Source organism: Jaculus jaculus, chromosome 1 (genome assembly GCF_020740685.1).
Source record: "Jaculus jaculus isolate mJacJac1 chromosome 1, mJacJac1.mat.Y.cur, whole genome shotgun sequence".
Lineage (NCBI taxonomy): Eukaryota > Metazoa > Chordata > Mammalia > Rodentia > Dipodidae > Jaculus > Jaculus jaculus.
Genome location: NC_059102.1, coordinates 133,014,250 through 133,038,248, shown reverse-complemented (window position 1 = coordinate 133,038,248; position 23,999 = coordinate 133,014,250). Strand labels below are relative to the sequence as shown.

The window sequence follows — 23,999 nt, the reverse complement described above, 5'->3', positions numbered from 1 at the left end:
TCCTGAGCATCTTCTCCTTGTATGGTCATGGATTTGGTCCCAGACTCTGGATGAGTGTTAACTCCATGTGGGGAAGTCCATTCTGAATCAGCTGTTTTCTCTGTAACACATGGCTTTGTATTATAAAAGTTACATATACATTTAAATAAGGACATGACCTTCTGTTATACAATTATATATCAGCACAAAATACAGCACTGCTGTGCTTACATAAAAGACAAAACTGAGGTTGCTTCTCAAATAGAGTGCTATGAAATGAGACAATAAAGGAATTTCTATTCATAATTTCACAGAAAGGATGACTTTTTTAACACAGGAAGTAAAATCACTTCTGGAAGAGCTGAGCTTTCAGAAAGGAGAACTGAATGTCCACATTTGTGAAAAAAAAACTCAACTTGCACTTATAAAGCAGGAAATTGAAAAAGAGGAAGAAAATCTTCAGGTAATTTTACGGCAGATGTCCAAACATAAAACTGGTAAGTTTAAAGAAAATTTTATAAAGTTTAATGTTAGAAATACCTGTATCACAGGTCATAGAAAAATACAAATGACCAAATAAACTTACTGATGTTAAAACCTTACTAATAGGCCAAGAAAAGGCATATGATGTTGTTTCCTGCCATTCAGTTTGATCAGGTTTATTTAAAAACAAAGTAACCATATTCACGGCTGAGCAGTGTATGCTGACTGAAATGTAACTGGGACATTCTCCCAGGGTTTCCAGACTTTTACAGTTCACACTTGTAAAATCACTGCGCCCATTTCTTCTAGAGAAAACAAGCTGTTATGTGCATTGTAGAAAGATCTATAATTACAAAATTTGGAAGCAAAGGCAGTTTAAAAGGTGTAGGGGGCCAGGTATGGTGGTGTATGCCTTTAATTCCAGAGGCAAAGGTAGGAGGATTGCTGTGAGTTCAAGGCCACCCTGAGACTACGTAGTGAATTCCAGGTCAGCCTGAGCTAGAGTGAGACCCTACCTTGAACCCCCCCCCCAAAAAAAGGTGGGGGGGGGGCTGGGGATGTAACTCATTTGGTAGATTGCTTGCCTAATATACATGAAGCTCTGGGTTTGCCCTCAATACCACATTAAACCAGGCATGGTGGCACATCTATAATCTATAATCGTAGCATGCAGAAGGATGGGGACAGGAGGATCACAAGTTCAGGGTCATCCTCAATCATACATAAGTTCAAGACAAGCCTGGGCTACATGAGACCCTGTCTCCAAAAAACAAAATGTTTTGTTTTTGGTTTTGGTTTTTTTGAGGTAGGGTCTCACTCTAGTTCAGGCTGACCTGGAATTCACTATGTAGTCTCAGGGTGGCCTTGAACTCATGTTGCTCCTCCTACCTCTGCCTCCCTAGTGCTGGGATTAAAAGTAACAAAATGTATTTTTAATACTTAATTACATGTAAACATAGATAAAAGGTAAATATGGAGGATAGCCCAGTTCATTTTAAATATGTTTTTTAAAATATTTTATTTATTTATTTATTTATTTGAGAGAGAGAAAGAGGCAGAGGGAGAGGGAGAGAATGGGCCTCCAGCCACTGCAAACGAACTCCAGATGCATGTGCCCCCTTGTACATCTGGCTTACATGGGTCCTGGAGAATGGAACTGGGATCCTTGGCTTTGCAGGCAAATGCCTTAACTGCTAAGCCATCTCTCCAGCCCCAAATATTTGTTTTTTAAGGGGAAACATTATCATATAAATCTGATCCTATGTTTTAAAGATTTTTATCTTTATCTTTATCTTTATTTTTATAAAATAAGCTTCGTTCCTTCCATGTAGAGAAAATTATTTTTAGAACCTGAGCTTTATTAAAATGTTTTAAAATGTTAACAAATTAACAGGGAATGGTGGCTCACACCTATAATCCTAGCACTCAGGAGGCTAAGGTAGGAATCTTGTCATGAGCTCAGGCTAACCTGAGCCTCAGAGTGAGTTCTAGGTTAGCCTAGACTAGAATGAGACCCTCCTGGGGAAAAATAAAAGTTTCCAAATTAAACAGTGTTTAACAATACTTTGAGATTTTTCCATTAAAAATAATACTAGATTCTGAACACTTGGGAACTTTCATCTATGGGTGAGATTTTCCCTTGGCTGGGCCAGGACTGTCGGCCCTGGCCCAACCAGGAGGGCCCCCAGCCCTCACTCTCCACATGAGTTCTTTATCCCTGTCAGCTCCCCATATGGCAAGAGCTCCTTGAGTTTTCTTTTCTCTCCTCTTCCCATATTTTTTCCAGGCCTTCCATGTGGGATCTCTGGCCACATGAGTGCCTTGCCTTGGCTCTGAACTTCCCTCAATAAATATAAAATAATAATAATAATAATAATAATAATAATAATAATAATAATAGTACAATTCTTAAAGTATTTATTTGAGAGCAACAGAGAGAGAAAGAGGCAGAGAGAGAGAGAATGGGTACCCCTCCACTCACTACAAATGAACTCCAGATGCGTGCACCCCCTTGTGCATCTGGCTAATGTGGATTCTGGGGAATTGAGCCTCGAACCAGGGTCCTTAGGCTTCACAGGCAAGCGCTTAACTGCTAAGCCATCTCTCCAGCCCAGTACAATTCTTTTGTTTGCTTTTTGGAAGCATGGTTTATTGAGTACAAGAGAACATCAAATCGGCCAATGACTGACTACTCCTTATCTCAACAAAATTTTGTATCTTTTGTTTCCAGTGTCAGTCAATAGTTTTCTGTTTTATTTTATATTTCCACTTTAATCTAAAGGCACTGGTTATGCCTTGTTTTCTGATTATTAGAGCTGAAGAATATTCTAGACATACTTCAGCTTGAAAGCAATGAGCTACAAGGACTGAAGTTACAACATGATCAAAAGGTGTCTGAGTTAGAGAAGACTCAAGTTGCGGTCCTGGAGGTAATGAAGACAGATTGAACCTGAAGAAACTGGAGGCTTTCTCTTTAGGATAATTGAGTCTTCTTTCATCTGTTTTAGGAGAAACTGGAGCTAGAGAATTTGCAGCAGTCTGCCCAGCAACAGAAAAGGGAAATAGAGTGGCAGAAGCAGGTGCTCGAAAGGGACAAGAGAGAAATAGAACGAATGACTGCTGAGATTCAGTCACTGCAGCCCTGTGTTGAATGTCTGAGCAAAGAGAAGGATGAACTCCAAGAAAAATGTGATAATTGGGAAACAAAGTTGTCACACACCAAAAGGTAAGAATGAGAATAAAAAACTGGACTGAAGAGATGGCTTAGTGGTTAAGCACTTGCCTGTGAAGCCTAAGGACCCTGGTTCAAGGCTCAATTCCCCAGAACCCATGTTAGCCAGATGCACAAGGGGGCACACGCGTCTGGAGTTTGTTTGCAGTGGCTGGAAGCTCTGGCACGCCCATTCACTCTCTCTCTCCACCTGCCTTTCTTGCTCTGCCGCTGTCAAATAAATAATTTAAAAATGAACGAAAAAAAATTTTTTTAAAAAAAGAATAAAAAACTTACAGAGTCAGTATTAAAAACAAGGACAAAACTGGGGATGGTGGCTCACGCCTTTAGTCCCAGCCCTTGAGAGGCAGAGGGAGGAGGATCACCATGAGTCCAAGGCCACTCTGAGACTATGTAGTGAGTTCCAGATCAGCCTGGACTAGAGTGAGACCCTACCTCAAAAAGCAAAACAAAAGAAAAAAACAACACAGAAGTTTTATGAGGTGGTGCATGTCTGTATTCCAGCACTAAGGAGGCTAAGGCAGGAGGACTGCTGTGGCTTCAAGTAGCCAGTGAGAGATCCTACCTTTACACACACACACACACACACACACACACACACGAAAACCGAAAAAAGGGAAAACCGGACAAACTTGATCTCTTAATTCTTGAGTGAAAATGTTCTTCTGGCTTATTTTTCTACCTTAAGGGCATTTGGGGGAACTGGATGGATTTCCCAGTGGTTAAAGACACTTGCATACAAAGTATGATAGCCTGGGTTTAATTCCCCAGCACCCACGTAAAGCTAGATGCACAAAGTGGCTTATACATTTAGAGTTCATTTGCACTGCCAAGAGGCCCTGGCATACCCATACTCATTCTCTCTTACACTGTCTCTCTCTCTTTCTCTCTTTCCTTCCCTTTACTCCCTCCCTTCCCTTGAAAACAAATGTTTTTTAAAAGCGCTTAACAAATATTTTATTCATTTGCAAGGAGAGAGAGAGCCGCCACAAATGAACTCTAAATGTATGCCCCACTGTGCATCTGGCTTTATGTGGGTGCTGGTAAATTGAATGCAGGCCTTCAGCCTTTGCTTGCAGGCATCTTAACCACTAAGCCATCTCACCAGCCCAAAAGGCATTTTTAAAAACATAATCTCTTTCTGGAAATAAATGTAGAAATAAACTTTGTCCATAGGTAAGAAAAAAAAAAAAAAGAATGTTAAGATCAGTCATCCTCAAATTGGTCGCTAATATCACCAAGTTTTAAGATTTCATATAAAGCTATAATAATCAAAACTGTGGGTTTGAAGTAGATAAACAGGTAACTAGAACAGAATAATGGTCCAGAAATAAATTCTCAAATATGGGCACAACTGATTTTGACAGAAATCAGTAGAGAGAAAAGAAGTTAGTAAAATAATTGAGTGTCCAGAACTGAAAATCAGAAAATTGATCCATATTTCACACTGTATTAAAAACAGACCATTAACATGTGAAACCTAATTGCAAAACTTTGTAAGAGAAGGCAAGTTTTTGTGATCTTGAGTTAAGCAAATTTTTGTGGATATGACACAGAAGGGGGATTTTTGGAGTCCAGGGAGGGATTAGGCTTCCATAAAGATGCAAGAGACCACAGGCCTGTGAATTCCCAACTTTTGAGTATTTGTCCAAGTTATCAAAGATTGAAAATGCAGATTCAGAGAATGGTAATATATGAATTCTAAGTTTTATTTTAGGTTAGAGTTAGGATCCACAGGGAAGGCAGCTAAAAAGGGAATGAGGAGATGGAGAAAGTCTCACTCTCTCCTCACATATGGGTCAGAGCTTAAGGGAGAGATTACACATGCAGCAAAGCAGGAAAGCACTCAGACAAAACAAGAAATCCTCCCCATTCCCACCAAAAGCCAGTAGCATGCAAGGGAGCAAGGGATCAAGAAGCTAGCACACAAATGCCAGGCCCATTTACATATATCTGACATCCAGTTGGAATGTGTCTTATCAGACTTAGGTGTGTAAGGGAGAGACCTGATTGAGTACTGGGCTCAAGAGGCTGGCTCAGGCAGTGCTAGCCCACAGGTATACTAAGCTGAGGAAGAAGCCAGGAAACATTGCTGAGTTGTTGCTGGCAGCTATCTTGGATAAGACTGGATCACACATGGGTTGTAGTCTTGCTAGAGCAGGCAAGGTAGCACCCATACTTCTTCTATGGACCGGCCCCTAGCTAACTACCTTCAAGAAAAAGAAGCTACCTTGTTCCAAACCCCTATCAACACCAAAAACATGACCCATGAAAATATTAATAATATTGGACATTTAAAAGATCTGTTCTCAGGCTGGAGAGATGGCTTTAGTGGTTAAGGCACTTGCCTGAAAAGCCAAAGGACCCATGTTTGATCTCTCCAAATATTACGCAAGCCAGACTCACAAAGGTGAGGCAAGTGCAAGGTCACACTTGCCCACAAGGTGGCACAAGCTTTTGGAGTTCAATTGCCATGGCTGACGCCCTGATGCACCAATTCCCTCTCCCTCCCTCTCTTTCTCTCACTGAAAAAAAATATTTTTTTCTCCAAAAATATGTTGTTAACCTAATGAAAACTCGTGAAATAGGTTAAGAGAAAAATCTTTGCAGCTATGGATCTTGTAAAGGACTTGTGTCCAGAATATCTATATAAAGAAATTTCAAGGGCTGAAGAGATGGCTCAGCATCTAAAGTTCTGGCCTGAAAAGCCTAACAACCCAGGTTTGATTCCCCAGTACCCATGCAAAACAGATGTGCAAAGTGATAGATGGATCTGGAGTTCATTTGCAGCAGCTGGAGGCCCTGGCATGCCCACTCATATTCATTCTCTCCCATTCATATTCATTTCCCCTTCTCCCTTTCTCGTCTCTCTCTGCTTAAAAATAAATAAAAATATGTTTTTAAAGAAACATCCAAGACCAAGAGAAAATAACCTAGTTATTTTAAAACAATTAAAAAAATTTTATTTATTTGCAAGCAGAGATGGGGGGATGGAGAAAGAATGGGTGTCAGTGCCTCTTGCTACTGTAAACAAACTCTAGACATATGTGCTACCCTGTGCATCTGGCTTTATGTGGGTACTGGGGAATTGAACCCAGGTTGTTAACCTTTGCAGGCAAGCACCTTAACCACTGAGACATCTCTCCAACCCTAAACAAAAATTCTAACATGTTGTGTATGTTGGGAAAGAGGGTACGTGTGTGTGCATGCACATGGAGGCCAGAGAACAACATGGGCGTCATATCTCAGAAACCATCCACCACCATTTTAAGGCAGGTCCTCTCATTATGATAATTAGATACATGCCACCACATCTGGCTTTAAGAAAATGTTTCATTTGAAAGAATGGGTGCACCAGGGCCTCCTGATGCTTCAAACAAATTCCAGACCCATGTGTCTCTTTGTGCATCTGGCTTTACATGTTACTTACTAGGGAATTGGATCCAGGTCATCAGGCTTTGCTAGCAAACACCTTTAACCACTGAGCCATCTTCCCAGAGCCACAACTGGCTTTTTTTTTACATGGGTGGTGAATGCATCTGGGATTTGTGCAGTGGCAAGATGCCCTAGCATGCCTATTCTCTCTCTCTCCTCTCTCTGTCTCAAATATTTTAAAAGAAAACAAACAAACCCCTCAAAACCATGCTCCTTCATGTGTGATTGCATGCTCATGTATGTCTGTAATATGACAGATCCTGTTGCACATGCAGTTGTGTTTCCTGCTTTGTCACTCACTGGGAATAAGCAGTCCATTTTTGCCACTCAGATTTTTTTTCAATATTTTATTTTTTATTTGAGAGAGAAAGAGAATATTGGGTGCTCCAGGGTCTCTAAGCCACTGCACATGAACTCCAGATGTGTGCACCGCCTGTGCATCTGGCTTATGTGGTTCCTGGGATATTGAACCTGAGTCTTTTGGCTTTGCAGGCAAGTGCCTTAACCACTAAGCCATCTTTCCAACCCTGTCACTCAGATTTTTGCAATTCTGAATATTACCCATGTATTTTTTTAATCCATGATTTTATACAACTTAGCCACCGTAAAAAATTGCTATTTAAAAAACTGATAAGATTTCTTTTGAAGTAGTTCCCGAGTTTTACATTCTAATGCTTCTAATCATCCAGACTTTCTGTTAGCTGTTCATTGAGAACAGGTCTCAGCCTTGTCTGGTCTGACTTACTCTGTGTGGCAGGCTTTTAGCAGCTACAGAAGAAAACAACAAAATGGAGCGATCAAACTTAGAAAAGTTGGAATTGAGTGTCCGAGAAGTGCAGCAGCAGCTGGAACAGCTGAATCAAGACAGGCTTTCAGTCCAGGGAGAGATTGCAGCAATGCAGCACCAGCTACAAGGTACGAGGCCAAACAGGAAAGGTGGGGTTCCCCCACCAGCTCCCTGTCACATTACTTGCCTCGGTGGTTGATTGTAAGTATTACAGAAGTAATTCATGAAAAATGGGGTGTGGGGTTTCTTTCTACTTATGGAATATGCTAAAAGTCTTTGAATTATCTATTTTAAGTGAATTGTATATTGAACTTTTTTTTTCTTTTGTTTTGTCTGTTAAATCCAATTCATGTTTCTTACAGAACAGTTTAAAAGGAACAACAAAAAAATCGCTTGGGCTACAGTGAGACCCTACCTTAAAAACTTTTTAAAAAAGATACAAAAGATGAAAGAAAAAAATCCCAGCACAACAGATGAAATAGGGCCTGTGGAGATGGCTTAGTCAGTAAAGCACTTGCCCCACAAGCACAAAGACTGGAATCCAGACCCCCAGAGCCCTCTTAAATGATCCAGCATGCAGGAGGCAGAGACAGGGAATCCGAGGACAAGCTGGGTATCTAGACTAGCTGCACCAGCAGCTACCTCTGCTCTCAAATAGAGACCTTGTCTCAGTACAGCAGAGAGCGAGATCAAGGGACTACCTGATGTCAATCTCTGGCCTCCACATGCACACACATGTGCACACACATGCATATATACCACACACACACACACATACACACACACACACACACACACACACACACAAAAGATAAAGGACTGGAGAAATGGATAAAGGTACTTCTACAAACATTAGGACCTAAAAAGGCCTAAAAGACCACTCCCCAGGACCCACATAAACATCCAGGTTTGGCTACACATGTCTAACTCCAGCCCTATGGAGAGCAGAGACTGGAGAATCACTATGAGGTTGGGGGCAGTGGGATAGGGGCAGCAGATTCAGGGTCAGTAAGAGACTCCAGCTCGAGAAAGAACAGCAGAAGGGCAATGGATGGGGGCACATAATATTCCCCTCCAGGCACACCAGGTGAGCACCTCCCACCACAGGCGAGGCACACAGGGCAGTGCATGGGCACATACACATCATATGCTACACACATATGCCACATTGCACACACAAAGAAGACGAGATAAAAGTTACTATTGGAATGGGCATGCTGGCACACACCTTTAATCCCAGCACTTGGGAGGCAGATGTGGGAGGATTGCTGTGAGTTCAAGTCCAGCCTGAGACTACAGAATCAGTTCCACATTAGCTGGGCTAGAGTGAAACCTTACCTCAGAAAAAGGAAAAACAAACAAAAAAAGCCAGGTGTGGTGGCACATGCCTTTAATCTCAGCACTCTGGAGGCAGAGGTAGGAAGATCGCCATGAGTTTGAAGCCACCCGAGAGTACATAGTTTATTCCAGGTCAGCATGGACTAGAGTGCATCCCTACCTCAAAGAAAATAAAAAGAAAAAAAAATACTATTGACTTAATTCTTCAAAGATAATTCCTATGAACAGTTGGATGAATACCCTTCAAGGTTGTGTGTGTATATAGTTTAATGGAAATAAAAGAGATGTCTTATATTACCAAAAAGTTGTAAATATTTATAATTTAGGAGAAATTGCTAAGTAACTATAGCTAATAATAACTTATTGAGCATTTATTATTATGTCCTAGGCATGATGAGTTTCTTACTTAATCCATGTAACACTACTGGGTCTGGTGGTACACACCTATAACCCAAATAGGAGGTTCACACGTGCAAATGTAGCCGAGCTGCATAGTGAAATCCTGTCTCAAAAGACAAAACCTTTGTAACATGTTTACAGGATAGCAACTATTATATATGAGGCTTTGATCTTCTTATGACTTGCTTAAAGTCACATAGCTAGCAACAGATAGAAAATTTATCCTTGGATTATCATCTTGAAAAGTTATACAAAATTTACATTTCAAGCAGTAATGTAGACTGTACCTTTTTTAAAACCATGCACCTCACCAAGTTTATATCTAAATTTTTTGAGGGGGTGTATATGTGCATGTTGTGTGCAGCCACACATGCGTACATGTGAAGGCCAGAGGACAATACTGAGTGTTGTTCTCTCCAGTGCTATCCTCCTTGTTTGAGTCTGGGTCACTCATTGATCTAGAGCTCAGCCAGTAGGGTAGACTGGCTGGCCATTGAGCCCCAGGGATCCACCTGTCTCACCCTCCCCAGGCTGGGATGACAGGTGTGCCAATACCCTGTTCTTTTCTCGAGGTAGAGTCTCGCTCTAGCCCACGCTGACCTGGAATTCACTATGCGGTCTCAGGCTGGCCTTGAACTCACAGCAATCCTACCTCTGCCTCCCGAGTGCTGGGATTAAAGGCGCCTGGCACCATGTTCTCTTTTACATGTGTTCTGAGGATTAAGCTCTGGTCCTAATTCTTGCAACCAAACATTTTACCAATTGAGGCATCTCCCCAGGCCTGTATAGTCTTTAATTTTTTTAATTGTGAGATTTTTAAATATAGAAGTCTTTCAAAACCCAGGCTCCAACCCAAATCTTTGGCATTTGAGAAAATAGTGTGGTGTCATTGCTTATTTAACAAAAATTCACTTCTGATGTACTTTTGGGAAAGGGGTCTTGTGGAAATCTGGCATGTATACATACTACATCTCATTTTATGAAAATGTTTCTGTAGAAAAACAAGAGGCAGTAAACTCACTTCGTGAAGAACTAGCTAATGTCCAAGATCATTTGAACCTAGCAAAACAGGTAAGATTAACCAGCAGGTCCTATTGAACCATTTTGTTTTTATTGTTTTGATTCTTTTCAAGGAAGGGTCTTACTCTAGCCCAGACTGACCTGGAACTCACTGTGTAGTTGGCTGGCCTCAAACATACAGCAATCCTCTACTTCTCCTGCCTGAGTGCTAGACTTAGGGGTGTAAGCCACCATACCCAGCCAATTGAACCATTTTATAATGCAACATAAAATAAGATGGCAAGGTGTATCAATAGTTTTCTACTCTGTTTTCGTCCTAGAACTCTTAATTCATATTTTACTTAAAACTAGGAAGTAGTAGGTGGTCGCTATACCAGTAGCAATTCCCAGCAAACTTTGGGGGACTATAAGGACCAGAAAGACTACCACTTTCCCATAACACAGGTGAGACCATAGGCTAGACTTAGATTTGACTACTCACTTAATTGCAGAGTGTTGGTTTTGTCAGATGCTGACTAAATAAGTTTGTGGCCCTTGTAGTGCTGATCACCTTCCTGAAGGTAGTTCAGTGTTGTCCTGTGAGACTAGTGCCATAGTTGGAAGTTCAGAGACCATCAAGCTCATTCTGGCCTTCATTTCTACTGTATAAATTAGAAATGAGATTCTCTTTTTTTAAAAAAAAAAAGTATTTTATTATTTATTCATTTGAGAGAGGGGGTAGATAGAATGGGCACACCAGGGCCTCTAGCCTCTGCAAACAAACTCTAGATGCATGTACCACCTTGTGCATCTATCTGGCTTTATGTGGGTACTGGAGAATCGAACCTGGGTCCCTTGACCTTAACTGCTAAGCCATCTCTCCAGACCTAGATTAAACATTTTCTTCTTGCACCTTTAAGATTGTGTTTATAAGACATACAAAACTTAAGCTGGGCACTGTAGTGCACACTTTTAATCCCAGCACTTGGGAGGCAGAGGTAGGAGGATCACTTTGAGTTCAAAGACAGCCTGGGATTACAGAGTGAAATTTAGATCAGCCTGTGCTAGAGTTGAGGCCCTACCTCAGGAAAAGAAATAAATAAAGAAGACATACAGAACTTAAAAGTCTAATGTCCCACAATGATTCTTAGAAATTTGAAAAAGCCATATTTTTAACAAAGAAAATTTCTAAGTTTTGAACTTGTATAAGTAGTTCAAATAGTAAAAAAAAACAAAACAAAAAAAAAAACCAAACAACAGGAATTAAGCCTGGCTCATGATTTTTCTTAATTCTCTCTTTTGTTTTTTTCAAGGTAGGGTCTCACTCTAGCCCAGGCTAACCTGGAATTTACTTGGTAGCCTCAGTGTGGCTTCGAACACACGGCGACCCTCCTACCTCTGCCTCCTGAGTGCTGGGATTAAAAGGCGTGTGCCACCATGCCTGGCTGATTTTTCTTAATTTTCTGAACAGTCTTGTGCTAGTTACAGAGGCTGTGTATTCCCACCTCTGAACAAGGCAGCTAAAGCTAAGATTACCTTAGTCTTTGCTAGAGTTTTATCATCTTATTTTTTAGGCACAAAAAGCCAATATTTGTCCTGGGTACCTTTCTATATGTTTAATGAGATGATAAACAATATGGAATTTGTTTCTCATTTTATTAGACTTGGTAGATGCGTGGCACTGAACACCCTAGGAAACATGGCTTTGTGAGTAGTTTTAATGTGTTTTTTCACATAAAGGACTTGCTTCACACTACCAAGCGTCAGAATGTACTACTTGGTGAGCAGAGCCAGCTTCAGAGGGACATCAGTGAATGGGTTGAGAGGTCTGAGAACTGTCAGAAAGAAATGAAGACAAAAGAACACCAACTCCAAGCACTTCAGAATGAGATCAAAAAACACAGGCTCACACTTGACCAACAAGAAATGGTACTTACTACAAGTTTGTAATTGGATAATTTGTATGAGTTTTTAAAAATATTTTTATTTACTTGAGAGAGAGATTGAGATAAAGAGGCAGACAGAAAGAATAAGTACAGGCACAGTAGGGCCTCCTGCCACTGCAAACAAACTCCAGACACATGCCACTCTGTAAATCTGACTTCATGTTGCTACTTGGGAATTGAATCAGGATTGTCAGACTTTGTGAGCAAGCACCTTCAACTGCTAAGCCATCTCGCCAGCCCTGTATGAGTTCTTTCTCTGTGGCAAGAAGCTGTTGGGAAAATTTCCCCATGGGCCTATATGTGTCTTTCCCCTCCACATGTGCTAGAGATTGAATTGAAATCAGTGACTTACAAATGCGCTGTAAACTGGCTATATCATACACAGTCTATGTGTGTCTTAAATTGTCTTGTGTAACCAGATGTGGATTTTGTGAATCTTTGATTAATATGTATGAACTATTCAGTCATAGGGCATTGTTCCTGCAAAGAATCTTAATCAGGGTTGGAGAGATGGCTCAGCACATAAGGTTCTTGCCTGCAAAGTCTAAATACCTGGTTCAGTTCCCCAGTACCCATGTAAAGCCAAATACACAAAGTCTGGAGCTAGTCTGCAGCAGCTAGAGACTCTGGTGTGCCCATTCTCTCTGCTTCCTCTTCTCCTGTATCTTGCTGCTTGCAAATAAAAATAATTTTAAAGAAAAGAGAATCTTAATCAGGACTGGAGAGGTGACTTAGCACCTAAGGTGTTTGCCTGCACAGCCTAACAACCTGAGTTCAGTTCCCCAGTACCTATGTCAAGCCAGATGCACAGTGGTGCATGCATCTGGAGTTCATTTGCACTGGTTGGAGATCCTGACACACCCATTCTTTCTCTCTCTGCTTGCAAATATATTTTTAAAAATTAGGGCTAGAGAGATGGCTCAGCAGTCAAGACCCTTGACTGCAAAGCCTAAGGACCCAGGTTCTATTCCCCAGGACCCACATAAGCCAGGTGCATACGGTGGCACATGCATCTGGAGTTCATCTGCAGTGTCTGGAGGCCCTGGTGTGCCCATTCTCTATCTGCCTCTTTTTTTCTCTCTCCAAAATATTTTTAAAAATAAGGAATCTTAAAATCAATCTCTGTCTTTTGTTTTCTGTCTTTCATTCTCTCGCCATCTTGTAGAACTAGAATCTGTCTCAGGTTTGTTATTTTATGACTAAGGTCGTTGTCTATTCAGATGTCTCAGGGACTCCAGAAAGAGAGGGAGCGTGAAGAACAAAAGCTAGAAGCTAGTAAAGTGGCACTGCAGACACAGCGGGAGCAGTTGGAGAAGGAGTGGACAGAGCAGAAGAGCAAGCTGGAGCAGGTGCTCACAGAGGTGGCAGTGGCTGAAGAGCGTGTCAAGACCCTGCGGAAAGAGGAGAGGTGTAGTGAGACCCTGGAGAAGACACTCTCCCAGACCAGTATGTATTCTGAAACAGTGCTCATGGGTAGGGTGGGCCAAGGAATGGCAGTGGTGCTGGCTGTCTTGTATGGTGTGTAAAGGAGACACAGGCCTCAGTCAGAGAGCCCAGGAAGAAGACAGGAGAAGCAAAGTGGGAGAAAAGCCCTGTGAGAAGCAGATGGTAAGGCAAAGGGAATTCAGATCTTTATGGAGAAGAGACTTGATCCTGAGACTGACCATCAGGTCTTTTTGTTTCCACCAGCCAGAAGACAATATTAACAATTCTTCTGTCTACAGCTGGCATAGGGAGTGAGGACAGAATGCAGATATTTACTCCAAAGTCAGTTTACTCTCACTTGAGCATGTATAAATGAAGTTGAAGTTAGGCACAATGGTGTCCCAACATTGGAGTTTGAGGAGACAGTATCAGTTGAGCTAGATTTTGAGAGTGGCCTGGGCAACATAGCAAAACCTCATTTCAAAAAACTGAGAAAGAGGGCTGGAGGGATGGCTTAGTGGTTAAGGCATTTGCCTGCAAAGCTATAGGACCCAGATTTGATTCCCCAGGACCCACGTTAGCCAGATGCATAAGGTTGCACATGTGTATGGAGTTGGTTTTCAGTGGCTAAAGGCCCTGGCGCATCCATTCTGTCTCTCCCCCTTTCTCTGTCAAATAAATAAATAAAAATTTTTAAGTATTAAAAAAAAAAAGAGAAAGGAAGGGAAGGAAGGTAGGAGAGAGAAGAGAGGGAGGAAGGTAAGGAAAGGGAAGGGGAAAGAGAAAAAGAAATAATTGTTGATGTTAAAATTCAGGATAAATGACCCTCAGTACATGTTTTTCTTATGCTCTAGGGCTTAACAAGGCTCAGAAGTATGGATTGGGGCATCTGAAATGCTTATTATTCCTTATTTCCTGGGAATCCATGATATGCCCAGACCCATGATTCTGAAACTACATTGGATGTGCTGGGTGTTGGTCATGCTAGCAATGATGAGAAGTAAAATGTGATCAGGGTGCTGCTCTAAGGAAGGTGATTGGAAAGCTTGTGGATGTCACCTCTACTTCTAAGCTTTTTTTGAGTTCTCATGTCCCAGATGTCTGCTTACATGATTCTATTTGGCATCAAGAAACACACTTCTCCCCTCTAAAATGGGGCACATACCAGTATAGAAGCCGGCCCCCAAACCCTGTACTCTTTCTACTGTGTACCTCTCTTTATTAAAAGCAAGGCTGAATAGAAATTTCTGCAGTCTCTCCCCTGTCCCCTGCACCTCAGGTTAAGGCCATGTTTATTTCACTGGCTTTAGAGACTCAAAGGGAAGATAGTTGCTGACTGTTGCTTTGGGATCTGGCCCTCTGGTGACCATTTGTTTCTTCTTTCCTGGGCCATGGAGGGGGTCAGGGAACACTTACAAGACTCAGTATTGGAAGACAGCACCAGAATGGGCGACCTGCCACTGTCAGGCAGTCTGCCCATGAGGAACAGAAAGCTATGCCCACAGCTGGCCAGGGATCCTGGCCAAGCCTCCTAAACATGCTTATTTCAGAACGTCAGCTTTCAGAACGGGAGCAGCAATTAATGGAAAAGTCAAATGAGCTGCTGGCCCTCCAGAAAGAGGCAGACACCATGAGGGCAGATTTCAGCCTGCTGCGGAACCAGTTCTTGACAGAAAGAAAGAAGGCTGAGAAGCAGGTGGCTGGCCTGAAAGATGCACTTAAGACCCAGCGGAGTCAGCTAGAGAAGAACCTTCTTGTGAGTACCTGCTGCCCTGGTAATTTATGAGGAAATGATACATGCATATTTTCACATTTGAGTTACATTTTCATTTTACTCCTGCACCACTTCACTGTAGAGACAATAAATTACTCCTTAGCCCAGCCCCTGACCAACTGTTGTCAGGTATATTTAGACACAGTCTGTTCTTGAAGCTCATGGTGAGTTTTGCCTGAGACTGGGCACTTAGCCCCAGAGCAGCTCTGGCTGCTGCCTGGGAGTTGTGAACAATTTCAGCCCAGTAGGCAGTTATGAGCAGGAATACAGGGTGTTGGAAAGGGTTTGGTGGACATTTCTACACAGCTGCCGTCAATGCTTGTAAATACTTTTTCATCCTGCATTGTTAGGTCAACATTTCCTTTAATTATTATCCCAAAGCCAGGAAGCTTAATCAACCATGCTTTTCTTCCTAAGATAAATTTGGAGGTGATAATCAAATCATTCAAAACCTTTTTTGGTGCGTGAAGGCAGATAGGTACAGTGGACTCTCCCAGGAATGAATTTGTCCACCTTCCATTCAGGGATTAGTGGAGCCCTGTTGTGTTTCCCAAAGGGTGATGTGCTTATAGCTAGTAATTAGACAAGATGTTTGCAATGATAGAATATAGATGCCTAAAATGTAATCTTCCCTACAAATGGTGATCATTACTGTTGCCATCTCACAGGTAATTAGTGAGTGCTCAGGATGGGAAAATGAGATATCAGAGATAATGCTGCAGATCAGAGGTTCCTAGTTGTACTGTGCCTGCTCCAGAAGGCAGGCTTAACTCTGTCTCACAGCTAGAGAAACTGAGGTCCAACTGGGAAATGAAGTTACAGAACTAGTGAGCGTGCGATGCAGCAACCACACTCCCACATACTTGACCAGCTCTTCATCTGCCTCCTGTGCTAGGAGCAAAAACAGGAGAACAGCTGCATGCAAAAGGAAATGGCAACAATTGAACTGGTAGCTCAGGACAACCATGAGCGTGCGAGGCGTCTAATGAAGGAGCTCAACCAGATGCAGCATGAGTACCTGGAGCTCAAGAAACAGGTGTGGACTCTAGAAGCCCAGCTGGCCAGCCATGGAAACAGGGGCTCAGTAGCATGCTTTTCTTTAGCAGTCCCATGTTAACATTGTACCTTTTCTCATTTGGGGTTTCTTTTATAGCTGCCAGTGAAATACTACTAAGGTGTTTCATATAAATTCCCACTTAGTTCTCATATTTCTGGGCCGAAGGTATTGTCACCATTTATAAATGAGGTAACAAATCAGAAACTAGCTAAGTTGCCCTAAGTCATATTGATGATGTTTGTGGAAAGTTGGACCTCAGCTCCAACTCCAGAGAAATTAACTTCTGTACAGTAATCCCTTCAAGGACCAGTGCACTACATGTCTTTTGAAATTGAAGTTTCTCTGCTCAAAATGCCAATAAGTACTCATTGTATAGATGTTCAGGTTTTTTTGTTGTTTTTGTTTTTCTTTTGTTTTTTGGTTGTTTTTGAGGTAGCCCAGGCTGACCTGGAATTCACTATGGAGTCTCAGGGTGGCCCCGAACTCACGGCAACCATCCTACCTCCACCTCCCAAGTACTGAGATTAAAGGTGTGCGCCACCATGACTGGCTCAAACATATTTATTTTATTTATTTATTTATTTTTTTTTCAATTTTTCAAGGTAGGGTCTCACTCTAGCCCAGGCTGACCTAGAATTCACTATGGAGTCTCAGGGTGGCCTTGAACTCACGGTGATCCTCCTACCTCTGCCTCCCGAGAGCTGGGATTAAAGGCATGCGCCACCACGCCCGGCTCAAATATTTTTTTAAAGTTACAAGTCTTCATAGTGGTAATCGTCAAGATACACAAGCTTCTTGGCTAATGATGGGGTTACACCTCAGTGAGCTCATTATAAATTGAAAATGCATTTAGTACATCTAACCTATAACACATGCAGTGAAGGTACTGGTGTTTCATTGTGACCCATTGGCTCGCTGATGCTGCTCTGGCTTAGTTTTTTAAGTGATGATGTTTGACTCTATTACACTGTCTAGATGGCAAACCAGAAGGATTTAGAGAGAAGACAGATGGAGATCAGTGATGCAATGAGGACACTCAAGTCTGAGGTTAAAGATGAGATCAGAACCAGCCTGAAGAATCTCAACCAGTTCCTTCCAGAACTACCAGAAGATCTAACGGCTATTTTGGAAAGAAATGAAAACCTAGAAGGAGGGTTGGAAAGTTTGAAAGAGAACTTTCCGTTCACCATGAATGAGAGACCTTTCGAAGAAAAACTGAGCTTTTCTCAAGCTCACATCCTGGTAAGGTTTATCCTTCACAGAACAGTATGCCTCCCACTTTTCCTACCAAGCTAAAAGATTTGGGGGTGCTTGGGTAGTATGAGGGAAGGTCAGCTGGCTCCCACTCTTGGTGCTTGGTAACTCATTGTTGTCTCCCCTTTTTCTTCTGGGAGAAAAAAAAAAGGATGAGCACTGGCGTGGAGAAGCACTCCGGGAGAGACTGCGCCACCGTGAAGATCGGCTCAAGGTTGCCCTTGGAGGGGACAGTATACCTGGCACTTGGGGATTGAGAGGGAAATTTTTCATGTTCACATGCTGCTCTCATGTCCACTTTGGTGTAATACCCAGAGAAAATTTATAGATCTCATGGTGGAGCTCCAAGAAACTGGCATGTCCGAGCCAGTAAAGAACAATCAGTACTCAAAACTAAGTTCTAGGGCTAGGGCTACAGTTTCATGGTAGAAGGCTTGCCTACCAAGTGCAAGTCCTGGGTTCAATCCCCAGCACCACAAAATAAATAGATAAAATAAAAACAGAAACAAGGGGTGTGGTGGCACACACCTTTAATCCCAGAACTCAAGAGGCAGAGGTAGGAGGATTGCCATGAGTTTTGAGGCCAGCCTAGACTACAGAGTAAATTCCTAGACAGCAGGGGCTAAAGACTGTACCTTGAAAAATAAAACCAGAAACAGAAAACATGAATTTTTCATTAAGTCCATTACTCTTTAACCTATATAGTGCTGCTTAACTTCAACTAAAACCAACAGAACCTAAGTATCAGGTATATCATAAAAATGGAAATAATGAGCTGGGCATGGTGACAAATGCCTTTAATCTCAGTGCTCAGGAGGCAGAGGTGGGAGGATCACCATGAGTTTGAGGCCACCTGAGACTAATAGTGAATTCAGGTCAGCCTGGACTAGGGTGAAACCCTACCTTGAAAAAAAAAAAGTCGGGGGGGGGGATATTGGAGACAGATAAAGAATTATTTGGCTCAGAACATGAGTTTAAAGGCCTAGTAAAAGAGATATCCAGAGAAAATCTCTCTAGACACCTTAAAATTGGAGTCTACAATTTAGTGGTTAGTATTAACCTAAAGATTTGGGAGTTAAAACCAGGTGAATGGCATATGCCTGTAATCTCAGAACTCATGAGGCCAAGGCAAAAGGATCATGAGTTCAAGGGCAGCCTGGGCTACATAGACCTTGTCTCAAAAAGCTAAAAAATAAAACAAAAAACATTTTGGAGGTTAAGAGTGTGAGCTGAAATGAGTGAAATAGAACAAGAGAAAGGACAGGGTCCCTTTTGTGGACTGGCGATGTCCATAGGCAACACGGGCTGAGAGGGTGCAGTGCTACATCATTCAGTGGCGCCAGATGACATTCAGTGATGATCTCATGTAGTTGTTTTCATATTATTCAATTACTGGATTGAATCAAATTAAAAACTAGCTCTTTAGACTGGTGTGGTGGTGCATGCCTTTAATCCCAGCACTTGAGAGGCAGGGGTAGGAGGATTGCTATGAGTTCAAAATTACCCTGAATACATAGTGAATTCCAGGTCAGCTTGGACTAGAATGGGACCTTACCTTGAAAAAAAACAAAACAAAAAAACCACTGGCACATTCCAAGTGCTCAGTAGCCACACGTCTAGTGGCTACTGTATTGATAGCCAGTTATGGAACACTGCCATTAGTGCAGAGTCCTGGTGGTCAGTGATGCTACAGACTTGGAGAGAAATTTCAAGTTTACACCATAAGGGAAAACCAAAACATAGTCTGGCACTGGGGAGTTACATACATAGAATGGAAAAGCTGAAGACATTGCAAACCAGCTAATCATCTAATTCTTGGGAGACAAAAGAATGAGCAGTCATTTAATGGGGATACAGAAATTCTAAGCACTGATGCACTACAAAGAACAGACTGAATAAAAGGTCCAGTTAGTGACAGAACCTCCTTTGGTTAAGGACTTGAGCATTACCAGCAGTCATCATTTTAATTTGCTTTTTATTTTTTAAAACAGGGTCTCCCTCTGTAACTCAGACTGGCTTACCAGACTCAGGGCAATCCTCCTGCCTCAGCCTCTCAAATGTTCAGATTACAGAGGCATAACACCAAGCCTAGTTCTCTTTATTGCTTTATGATAGATTCATCTAACCTGAGGAAAGTGAATAATAGTTTTGGTATATTTCTCCTGTGTAAAAGTAAATTTTTTTACATTTTTCAGGCTCAACTTCGACAGTGCATGTCCAAGCAAGCAGAAGTACTAAGCAAAGGAAAACGGCAGACAGAGGGCACTTTACATAGTCTGAGGAGACAAGTCGATGCTTTAGGGGAACTGGTCACTAGCACCTCTGTAGATTCAACATCATCAACCAGTCTGTCTCAGCTGGAGTCTTCCCTTGTAGAGGGTTCTCAGCTCAGGCAAAGTCAAGTAAGTCTGAAACTCGTTAAGAGTTTAGTTATCAAAAAGGTGAAAAGATGCTTGAGGGCTGGAGAGATAGCTTAGTCCTTAAGGCAATTGTCTGCGAAGCCCAAGGACCTGGTAGAATGTGGAAGGAACTCTGAAAAGAAAGAAAACTTTAGGCTTCCAACTCGATTTCCTCAATACCTATGTAAGCCAGATGCACAAGGGGGTGCATGCACATGCATCTGGAATCTGTTTGCAGTGGCTGGAGGCCCTGGTGCACCATTCTCTCCCTATACCTTTCTCAAATAAATAAATTAAAATATTAATAAATAAATAAAATATAAAAGGTGCTTGGAAGCTTTGGTACATGAGCCAAGGAAGACTTGGGATCAGAATGCTACCTTCAACTCTGGTTTGCTTTGTCGCCTGAGAAAACTAAATTCACCTGGTTTATAGATGTGCTCTAGGAAGTAGACTAGAACTTACAGTCAGTTCTTTTCTTCATGCTCTCCACTTTTGGGTGTCCTTGTTTTCTGCTTGACCAGTAGAGAGAACTTGAGGCCAAATCTGAGTTCTAGTTAAGTCTGTTTCCTTGTGCACTGGAGAAAGATAACTAATAGTGACTCATTTCACAACAAAAGTTTGAATGCAGACTTAACCCTGAGTCTATAAAACTGAATTTCACAAAAAGGTTTCCTATGTAAGGCTTAGATAAGATTAATAATCATTCAGGAGGAATATGAAATATATTCATGGAACTGATCAGCAGTAACACAGTATTACCATCAGGCAGAAAACAGCACCAATTTTTGGCTGCATACTCCGTGTACATATCACACTGAACACTTTATGTATAACTCCTATTTAGTCTTTACAACCTGTAAGGTACAAATTACCACTATACCCATAAACAAGGAAACTGCGAAGTGATAAATGACAGGTCAGGGATATTATCAAACCAGGACTTAGGGGCTTGTCTTATCACGGAGCAGCTTGTTGTGACTCTGTCATAAACCATAAGCAGCATTCAAGGATGCCTTTGGGCAGGAGGGAGGCAAGTGACTTACCTAGGTCATATGGTAAATTAGTAGCAGAGTTTTATGATATGAGTGTGATTATCTTAACACCTTCTGTGCTGGGGACCCAAGTGAGGTGACCACTTCCAGGTAGAGCTTGAGAGCATATGTACTGGAAAATGCATGGGATTTTTGGGGATAAGAGTCCAGCATTAGAAGAGCATGAAGGAGCCAGGTTCAAGGTTAGCCAAGTTGGCAGCAACAGGAGATGTTGGAGGCATTTGTAGGCTGTAGAAATTGTTTGAAGGTCTGGGGCTGTAATCCAAGCCTTTGTAAAATAAAGCTCTGAATTATGTTGGAGTTGGAAGCCTAAAGTTTTCTTTCTTTTCAGAGTTCCTTCCACATTCTACAAGGTCCATCAGATAGTTACCGACACTGATGCCATTGAATTTCCTGCTCACGGGGTGCGTTAACTTTTTTCTTTCTTTCCTGGTGTGAATATGGACACCCATGTGCCACAGCATGCAGTCAGAGAATAAATTCAGGTGTCAGTCCTCACCTTCCAGCTTTTGAGGCTGGTTACCTCCACTGCTGCTGCTTTCTTTAGGCTGCAAGCTTCTAGGAAACTTGACTATCTCCACCGCCCTTCTTACCATAGCTGTCTTGGGACTAGACACCTGCCACATCTGGTTTTTATTGAGTTCTGAGGAAATGATCTCAGGTAGCCGTGCTTGCTCCACTGAGACACCTTTCTAGCTCGGACTTTTTAAGTGGCACTTCCAATGGGAAGATCTTGAATTTTAGCTCTTAGGAAAAACAGCTTTTTAACGTTTTCTTTTCATGGTTTTGTAGTTATTAATCTTAGAATATTTTTTAGGCTGGCAATGTACTTCAGTGAGAGAGTACTGGGTTTAGTCCCAACTCTGCAAAACAAAAATCTCTTCCTATCAGACTTCATGTCATCACTTAGCTTTCAAGGCTGTTTTCATTGTTAAAAAGATGTAATTTATCCTTTCTTACCTTTTTGTCTTACTCTAGGAAAAAAATGGCGCAACACAAATAATACTGTCTTGCACACCAGTAAGAAAATAGCTACTCACTACCTCACTGATATTCTAATTAGAAGGCCACTGGTTATTATCGAGATCCCTGGAAGGTATACTGCAGATCCACTGCACTTATGCTTCTACCATTAGCGCCAAGGGTTTTGTTGATCACTTGTAGATGTGGAACTAGTTGTAAACAGTTTAAAACTAGGGTGCTACATGGATGTTTTACTGTTTTTAATCGTGAAATGTTTTTTGTAATGCCAGTGAATTGTTTTAAATGCATATATTGAATGTATACACTGGTAAATCTAGTTAAAATGAAAAAGAATGTACTTAAAGCTCCTCTTTATGCAATAGTTATTTTTGGATCCTTCTTAAAAGTCTATTTTTCATATGAAAATAAAGTAATGCCAACAACTCTGGTCTGTCCTCTGACTAGGTTTCACAGATCATTCCATCCAAGTTTTACCTAATTCCAAGAAAATGACCATCTTCCAGATGGCTTCCAGCGTGTACTTACTAATCAATGTTTCATTATTCAGAAATGTTATCAAATTTTAACCCAAAGTAGCAATTCTTTGGTAAAGTATGAAAACTTTGGAACCAATGGTAAATTCATATTCAGATTTTTACACTTTTTTTATTTTCAAGAGAGGTGTACCAGAGCTTCTTGCCACTGCAGATGAACTCCAGATGTGTGCACCACCTTATGCATCTGGGGAATCAAAACCCAGGTCGTTAGCTCAGCAGTTAAGGTGCTTGCTTGCAGAACCTATCTTCCTACCCGAGACTCTTTAAACTTCTATGGAAAATGGAAACCATACAACTTCCTGATAGTGCATTCTAGAAGGCATCTATTTCCAAAAAAGAACTTAAGTCTATAGCAAAATGCTTAAAGGCCTAGCCAAATCACAATGACATAATTAAAGTACACAATGTTCTGAACTCAGTGAATGCATGTAAGCTATCTTCCCAAACTGCCACATGAACAGGAATGGAAAATGATCTTTTAAAAAAAAATTTAAAATTTTTATTTACTTAAAAGCGACAGAGAAAAAGAGAATTGGGCGTGCCAGGGCTTCCAGCCACTGCAAACGAACTCCAGACGTGTGCGCCCCTTGTGTATCTGGCTAATGTCGGTCCTGGGGAATTGAGCCTTGAACTGGGGTAATTTAGGCTTCACAGGCAAGCGCAAAACCGCTAAGCCATCTCTTCAGCCTGGTCTTTTGTTTAAAGGGAACTGAACCATTCATATGTATGTATTTTTTTAATACTAAAAACAATGGATTTGGGGCTGGAGAGATGGCTTAGCAGTTAAGTGCTTGCCTGTGAAGCCTAAGGACCTTGGTTCAGGGCTCAATTCCCCAGGACCCACATAAGCCAGATGCACAAGGGGCACGTGTGTCTGGAGTTCCTTTGCAGTGGCTAGAGGCCCTGGCGTGCCCATTCTCTCTCTCTCTCTGCCTCTTTCTCTGTCTGTTACTCTCAAATAATTTTAAAAAAACAATGGGTTTATGGGCAATTAAGTTCTCAAAACTCAAGTCTACCAGATAGGGGAAGTGTAATGAAAAGTATAAAACAAAATCTCTAGTTTCAAGATGCCTTTCCTCACCTGGGGGTTATAGCTTCCCTAATATTGCAAAGCCCTGGGTTCAAATCCTAGCACATCTAAAATATTTCCAGTTTCAAGACAGCTTCCTAAAGTAACCTTTTCACTAACTTGTACTATGTATAGACCAACCACCAACATCCCTCAAAGTTTTTTTTTTTTCCAAAAAGTTGTTGCATCAAGCTGGGCATGGTGGCACAAACCCTTAATCCCAGCACTCGGGAGGCAGAGGTAGGAGGATCAACTTGTGTCCGAGGCCACCCTGAGAATACATAGTGAATTCCAGGTCAGCTTGGGTTACAATGAGACTCTACCTCAAAAAACCAAAAAGAAGAAAAAG

General features: G+C 41.6%; 1 protein-coding gene across 3 annotated transcripts in view; it reads left to right on the top strand.

Annotated features, from left to right (window-relative positions):
• Positions 1 to 22,457, top strand: part of Cntrl (centriolin) — a 108,963-nt gene extending 86,506 nt beyond the window's left edge. For all 3 annotated transcript variants that reach the window (XM_045151244.1, XM_045151256.1, XM_045151252.1), the window contains 14 exons: positions 317 to 476; positions 2,776 to 2,891; positions 2,970 to 3,187; positions 7,386 to 7,543; positions 10,150 to 10,223; positions 11,892 to 12,080; positions 13,318 to 13,543; positions 15,073 to 15,278; positions 16,192 to 16,332; positions 17,329 to 17,595; positions 17,759 to 17,821; positions 19,803 to 20,009; positions 21,393 to 21,465; positions 22,040 to 22,457. In XM_045151244.1, coding sequence (XP_045007179.1) covers positions 317 to 476; positions 2,776 to 2,891; positions 2,970 to 3,187; positions 7,386 to 7,543; positions 10,150 to 10,223; positions 11,892 to 12,080; positions 13,318 to 13,543; positions 15,073 to 15,278; positions 16,192 to 16,332; positions 17,329 to 17,595; positions 17,759 to 17,821; positions 19,803 to 20,009; positions 21,393 to 21,440 — 2,073 coding nt within the window. In that variant the 3' untranslated portion in view covers positions 21,441 to 21,465; positions 22,040 to 22,457. The remainder of the gene's footprint in view (positions 1 to 316; positions 477 to 2,775; positions 2,892 to 2,969; positions 3,188 to 7,385; positions 7,544 to 10,149; positions 10,224 to 11,891; positions 12,081 to 13,317; positions 13,544 to 15,072; positions 15,279 to 16,191; positions 16,333 to 17,328; positions 17,596 to 17,758; positions 17,822 to 19,802; positions 20,010 to 21,392; positions 21,466 to 22,039) is intronic.
• The last annotated feature ends 1,542 nt before the right edge of the window (positions 22,458 to 23,999 follow it).